Source organism: Lygodium microphyllum, chromosome 20, assembly GCF_053477565.2.
Source record: "Lygodium microphyllum isolate KBCC chromosome 20, Lygodium_microphyllum_v1.1.10, whole genome shotgun sequence".
Taxonomy (NCBI): Eukaryota; Viridiplantae; Streptophyta; class Polypodiopsida; order Schizaeales; family Lygodiaceae; genus Lygodium; species Lygodium microphyllum.
In genome coordinates, this window is record NC_141154.1 from 34,899,765 (window position 1) to 34,907,453 (window position 7,689).

The window sequence follows — 7,689 nt, forward strand, 5'->3', positions numbered from 1 at the left end:
ATGAAGTTGACTTTAATCTAGTTAGTATTGGCAAACATGACCTCACTCATTTGACCGTAAACAGGTATGGAATATAAAGGCAGGCTGGGGTAGTAGGCCAGATATATACATAGAGAAAGCACATGAAGATGGAGAGGATGTTTCAGGACTGCGATTTTCTGGTGATGGTCTTACGCTAGTCTCCAGAAGTCTTGATGGCACTCTCAAGGTTAGTTGCTTGCTGTTTTTTTTTTTCTTCGGCACATCTTCAAGTCCCAATAATTGTCTTTATAAGCTCACATTCTGGCACTGTTTCAGGTCTGGGACTTGCGTCTCACCAAAGCTCCTACCAAAGTTTTTTCAGGGCTACCAAACTCTTATCCACAAACAAACATAGCTTTTAGTCCTGATGAACGACTCATTTGCACGGGGACATCAGTAGAGAAAGGTGGACCTGGGGGCTTGCTGTACTTCTTTGACAAAACACGGCTGGAGTTGGTCCGCAAAATTGGAGTTTCAGCTGTTCACAGTGTTGTTTGCTGCACTTGGCATCCACGCTTGAACCAGGTATGTTGTTGCTGTTCATCTCTCTCTCTCTCTGTGGGCACATGTGCACACACCAAAATTACAACTCTCAGATGATAATGAAGATGAAATTATCAACCTTTATAATTACTTCCAGATTTTCGCTACTACTGGTGATAAGAAGGAAGGGGGGACACATGTTCTGTACGACCCTGTGGTCAGTGACAGGGGAGCACTAGTCTGTGTTGCAAGGGCTCCAAGGCAGAAATCTGTAGAGGACTTTAAGCTACGGCCTGTGATTCACCATCCTCATGCACTGCCTTTATTCCGTGATGAGCCAAGTCGAAAGAGGCAAAGAGAAAAGGCTCGCAGTGATCCAATCAAGTCAAGAAGACCTGACTTGCCTGTTACAGGGCCAGGTTTTGGTGGAAGGGTTGGTGCCACAAAAGGCAGTTTACTAACACAGTATCTTCTGAAGGTTTGTTCACGACTCCTTAACATCTATCCTTTTCTGTGTCACTGTATCTTCAATGGTAGTGTTTTCTCTTGTAAGAATCGTATACCTTAATATTTGGCTTTGTTTATAGGAAGGTGGGCTCATGAAAGAAACTTGGATGGACGAAGATCCCAGAGAAGCAATCCTCAAGCATGCAGAAGCTGCTGCAAATGATCCCAAATACATTGCCCCTGCCTATGCTGAAACCCAGCCTGAAACAATCTTTGCCCCCTCAGATTCAGACGAAGAAAAGTGATACACTTCGAAAGGTGAATTTACAATTGCTTGCTCTTAAGACAGAAAAATTTAAGTCTGTGTATTGTATGAAACATCACAATGAACATTCTGGGTGACATTGAGAGTGGACTTCATAATTCATGCGGTACTTGGCAGACGTGATCCATGAAATTTTGGGTTCAAGATGTGAATGTCTGTATACTTGAACATCAACTGGTGGATTAGGGCACCATTCCTTATGAGCTGTAGGTTGATGATAAGGTAAAAACCTCAAGCTTGTCAGGGGATTGTCAAGGGCCCTTGGCAGGAAGATCAAGGAAAGTTGTAATTCAGGGTTGAAAGTGTCTCAAGTTCCTTGTGCATTGTTCACAGCTCCCTACTTTTTGAAACACATTTGGGGTTTTTCCTGTCCTGCAGTGTGAGACGCCTTTTAATGCGTGGGTTTGATGCGACTCCGAAGCCTTTAAGATCTCTCGTGTTTGATCTCCATTGACAATTTTCATTCAAGTAATCTTAGATGTGCTTTTAGCATCTCAAATACTAAGCATCTTATTTTGTTGCTTCTTTCACAAGTTGTTGATGGCTCATTCGATGGAATTGCTGCTTGTAAGGATCAGCTTCAGCAAGCATTTTAAACTCAACGTTAAACTTACTTAACAATGTGGCCTTTGAGCACTTTATCGAGTCCAAGCTTACTAGAGTACCTTCTTCATTGTCGTGTCATCTAGATTGCTCCCATTTGAGATGCTTGTTAGGCTCTTGACACTTAGGACCTTTGATATTCTCTATCAATCTCCACCAGGTTTTTGCAAATCTCTCTCCGTTCCATGAGATCTGAAGATTTGTCAAGCATTTGACATTGCACATAAAACTTGCACATGGCTCCAAGTGCTTTTTGGTAGCAAATATTGTGAAACTAATATTGAAAGATAGTAGATAGCTAATGAATAATGTGAAAACATGGATCAAGAGCAATGCTAAGCTATGCTCTGTGTGATTCACGAAAACATGGCATGACTAAGACTGAATAGTGGTAGATAATAAATTAATAATGAGCAAGCTAACTTGGGCTTTAGAATGGAAGCTTAGAGATGTAGAGAAGCTCCTCTTAAATCATTTCATTGTGTTGAAACTTAAGCCAAGTAAATGCACAACTTTTGGGGTGGTGTGTGTATGTGTGTGCATGTTTGTGTTCATGGGTTTGCCTCCTCTTCTTATATATACTCTCTTTTGCCCTTGATATTCCAACAATAGTCAAGGAAGTGATTGTTCAAGTAGTGTACTTGATATGCTTTTTTATAGGTAAACTTAAGAGAGCATCTACCTTGTCCTAAAGAGTTTTTGCAACTAGCCTCATGGACACACATCATCTTTCATGTCTTTTCTCAATCATTGCATGCACATAATGATTGGCCTTGTCATGAAGCATCATTTATTTGCTATTGCAACAGCATGTCTACTTGCACAAACTGTGTAGCTTCATCTTTGCTAAATATAAAATTGAGCCATGTAAACATGATGCGGAAAGTTTAGGCTTGTACGTAATGTAATGATGGATATTTCATCTTGCTTCTTATTTGTCGAGGACACCCTACTTATTAGTAGCTTAATGTCATATTGTTTTTTGCTTGGATGTTCAATACTTGCACTCTGCCACTCAGTTGAAGAACACTTTGCTAATAGGTGTTTTGCAAATGGGGGTTTTCCTTACAATAGGAAACAACCTTGTGAATTTTTAGTTCTCCCACTTAAATGAGCCCTCAGGTAGATTTTCAATACATATGGCCTTCATTTTCACAAGAAAATTTGCAAAGCGATTTTGGTTGTCTAGGTTTCTCTTCACCATTTCTACACTATGTAAACTATATCATGGACCTAGTTTTAAGAATCACCTATACTCTGTTTTAGTTTGTGTTGTATATGAAGTGCATGGAGCTCACATTACGATGGTCTAGCCTTTCAAAAAGTTTAACCTTTCAAAAAGTTCGATATGTCAAACCTTTTAAAAGGTCATTGCCTATTTTTGTTGAAATGTACGAGGTAATAAATAATTCATGTCTAGCTAGAAGTATTCTTCCCCCATCTTATATTTTTTCTATCTATGGATGTACTATTCATGAAGTTTGCATTCTTATAGTATAAGATAATGGTTTCATAAAACAAATGCAAGGAACTCTAGAGTGTTCATGTTTGCATCTTCAAGAAATTTATGCAATTAAGGGTACTCCAAAGATGTTTGGTGGTTGAAGTATTTGGGATCAAAGAAACACATTAGGTTTTGAAGTTCTTTTTTGGATGTTTCGTGGCTTGAGATTTATCCTATATCATTTTACACATTATCTTACCAAAAAATCGTTCTTAAAATGTAACCAAGAATAAGGGGAACATTGGTTCCTATATTCCATAATATGTAGACTATATCAATAGACATTTGGCATGTGTCTATCAAAAAAACTTTTAAAACTCTCTTAAATTTTTAAGGTAGGCCATTTTAAGTGTAAACTTGTTAAGCTACACATTAGTTGGTTGCTTGACATACACCTAAATCCACCTCTCCATTTAAGTGCTATTTCAACATTCTTCACACTGTGCCATGCTTATTTGGACCTAAAGCATCATGTTATGGAATTTTGGCTTGCTAAAGCCTTTGTGACATAGCATGAGAAGATGTATTTGAAGGGAGAAGCCGGAGTGGAAGCATGAGCAAGTGGAAGCAAGAGAGGAGTAAGCTATGGAGGATGGAGTAAGAGAGTAAGATAGAGACTCAAGATGTGGGAACTACAATAGTCACAATATGTGATTGGCCTTCCCTTATTAATTAGTCACTAAAAGAATAAATAATGAAGTTATTGTGATGGGCACCTACCCCTTGTAGTGTATAGATATACGGGTCTTGCCACTTGTAGCGTATATATGTGCGGGTACTATAGGTGTAGTGAATACATGGGCAACATAGGCACAGATGCCTTTACTTGCAACAACCTTTCACTTAAAGGTAAATGTGCCTCGAGTGAGGGGTGAAAAGAAAAGAGAACTACTAAAGTATATAAAGTACAAGAAGAAGAGGAATAGATGCTATCCAATGCTCATTATCTTTCTAAGGAAGACAAAACGCTCCATTGAGAGACTTTTAGTGAGTAGATCTACATGATTTTGGTCAATTGAGAACTTGACAAGCTCAATAACCTCTTTGATAAAGTGGTAATGTACCTCAATGTGCTTTGTTTTCACATGAAAGATCGGATTCTCGGCCCCAATTGAATAGCACTCGTAGAATTCGAATGCAGCGTAGGAACCACCTTAGTATTACCAAGGCCTACCGAATGGCCTGACCAGAGAGCCTCCTTACAAGTCTTAGTGTGGCTGTAACATATTGTGCCTCTGTAGTGGTAGATAGGGTTGTGCATTTCTGTACCTTGAACATCCAAAAAATAGCACCTCCAGCAAATGTGAAAACATAGCTAGAGGTGGACTTCCTATTGTCTATATGTCATGTATAATCATAGTTAGTGCATCCCGCGACTCATATATCCTAGCCATCGTAACATATGCACATATTTGTAGTGCCCTTAAGGTATCTCATGATATCCTTCATGGCATCCCAATGCCACTTGTCAGGTGTAGCCATATAGTGTACCACGACTCCCACTACAAATTATATGTCAGACGTGTGGCTATTAAGGCATACATCATATTGCTCATTGCAGATGCATAAGGGATCTTGGTCATCTGGGCCTTCTACTCATAGCACTATGGATAATTGGCCTGACTAACCTTCACATGAGAAGGTAAAGGATAGCAAGTACGATTAACATCCTGCATATGAAAGTGCTCAAGGACCTTCAAGATGTACTCCTTTTATGACAAGTAAAGGAGCCCCTTAGAGTGATCACATGTGATGCACATCCCAAGAATATATAAGGCTTGTCCCATGTCCATCTCAAAGCTCTTCTTGAGTTGACCTTTCAAGGTATCCAACTCATCACGAGCTCTCCTAGAAATCAACATATCATCCACAACAAGGATTACCAAAATCATAAGGCTACCATCAACAACCGTCTTGTATAAACACAAATCCATATCACTCTGAGTATATCCTTGGGAATGCATAAAAGCATAAAACTTGTGGTACCATTCCTTAGGTGTCTACTTAAGGCCATAAAGGTTCTTTCTCAACTTGCATACTAGGTGTTCCCTACCTTTTTCCTCAAAGCCCTTAGGCTGCTACATATAAATCTCATCATGCGAGTCCCCATGTAAGAAAGCTATTTTTATATATCCATTTAATAAAGGTCCACATCTAATTGAGCAACCAAAGCCAATATTAAGCATAGGGTAGTCATCTTAACTATAGAAAAAAACAAAGTCAATGCCATAATCTTGCTTTCGGCCTTATATGTTGTCTTGGGGTGTTAAGTACTCTTTAATTTGTACACCCACTTGCATTGGCAAAGCTTGCTTTTTTTACTAGGCAAAGGAATCAAATCCCATGTATGAGTTTTCTACAATGAGTCATACTTTGACTAATGGCTCTCTCCTAAGAGTGACTATCACCTCTGTACATGGTCTCATTCATAAGTAAGACGTTCACTAGCATGTGTTACCGTAACATAGTCCATAGAAAGCTCAAACCACTTAGGAGGACATCTATCTCTAGTAGAATGTCTCAAAGTAGGTTGTGGGGCTTGTACATCCTGTCTAACATCACGATCATGGGCCACTCGAGCATCAGCTGTGCAGGCTATACGAGAGCACAAGGCTCCTCCTGAAATATCACGCTATATACCTCAACTAGCTACTTAGGTTGCTTATGCATTTTCTCCTCATGGAAACATCATGGCTATAGATGACCTTCCAAGCTTGTAGATCCAACTTTTGCAATATGTCTATTTTTTCTTTTTACAATCCCATTTTGCTATGATATATACATGTATGTAGATATCACTTTATACCATGCGACTTCAAAAAGTCACTAAAGAGATTATAGAGATATTTTCCCCTCTATCTAACCTCAAGCACTTAAGTTTCAAGTCTATTTTTATTTCAATTGTAGCCTTAAAAGTTCTAAAGTACACTTTATTATTTTTCTTCATGAAATACACCCACAACTTTCTACAACGATCATCACTAAATGTAACAAAATACTTGCTAAAATATACATTTTGTACAGGTCCCCAAATGTCTATGTATAGAATATCAAGTATATTCTTGCTTATATCTTTGTCATGTGAAAAACGTTGTCTTATTTGCTTTCCAAATTAACATGTTTTACAAACCTTGTGTAACTTTGTAACTCTAAATGCAAGCAAACCTATAATTAATCCTTTTAATTGCATAATTTTTATATTTGCACATTTGCATGTCCAACATGTTTGTGCCATATTTCAATGTCTACAAATATGGATTTGTATTTAGCATACATAATAGTATTTATAGTTGGAATTTTTACATCCATGTTAACATTTGGCCAACTCCAATTTCTTTTGCAATCAACCTATACTTATTATTAAAGTCTTTTAGAAAATATCCCTCTAACCTACAACCCTTACTTTACCATATGATCAATAGATACCAAATTCTTTGTGATGGATAGTACATATAATACATCTAACAAACATTTTATCTAACTATCACACAAAAACAAGTGAAATTTTCCAATGTGTGAAATCAAATGGTATGAATCATCATCCATCTCTATGTAACCTAGACTCTATAAATCAGATATCTCTCCAAACCATCCAACATGCCTAGTCATATGATTAGATGTACATGAATCAACATACCATACATCATCACTTATCCTCTTTTCTATAACAACATTCATCATATGTTGCATGAGAAACAAACACTCATTTTTATCATCATTTTATATTAAGCATGATGCACAATTTTCTCAGTAAATTTATTAGCAATCATGTGTGTCTTGTGTGGTCATCTCCTGCCTATGAACCTCAGTTCAAGTCAGCAAACAAGAACATTAGGAGCTCTAAAATTATATTTGTCTATCATTTTATCTATTTTTGACACTTTAGATGGAGGGCATATTAGTGTTTTTTTTAATGCACTTTTGGCTATTTTTTAGAAGTTTGACCACATTAAGGGTTTTCTCTCTTTTTTGCCTATATATGGGCGGCCTACCCTCCCACTTTTGTTATCCATTATCGACCATTAATCCTTTGTGATCAGCTAATCCTCCTTATTCTCTTATCCCCCTGCTAACTGTCTAGCACCCACATTGATGTATAGAGCTACGTTTTGGGGCTGATTGTTGCAGCCTTGTACCTTCAGCCATTGCGATCACATTATTTCTTCTCTCTCCTACACTCTATGTTTGTCTCCTTCTTCTCTTTTTGTTCACTTTTCTCTTTCCGTTGTGCACTCTCACATGGTATCATAGCCATGTGTGGGAGTCGGAGATCTCAAAGATGAGCATGCTTTCCGTGACAAAACTT

General features: G+C 38.0%; 1 protein-coding gene across 1 annotated transcript in view; it reads left to right on the plus strand.

Annotated features, from left to right (window-relative positions):
- LOC148018829 (Transducin/WD40 repeat-like superfamily protein) overlaps positions 1-1,806 on the plus strand; it is a 59,257-nt gene extending 57,451 nt beyond the window's left edge. The window contains exons 6-9 of the mRNA XM_087701444.1: positions 65-208; positions 298-546; positions 662-982; positions 1,092-1,806. Of these exons, the coding sequence (XP_087557570.1) occupies positions 65-208; positions 298-546; positions 662-982; positions 1,092-1,256 (879 nt within the window). The 3' untranslated portion in view covers positions 1,257-1,806. The remainder of the gene's footprint in view (positions 1-64; positions 209-297; positions 547-661; positions 983-1,091) is intronic.
- The last annotated feature ends 5,883 nt before the right edge of the window (positions 1,807-7,689 follow it).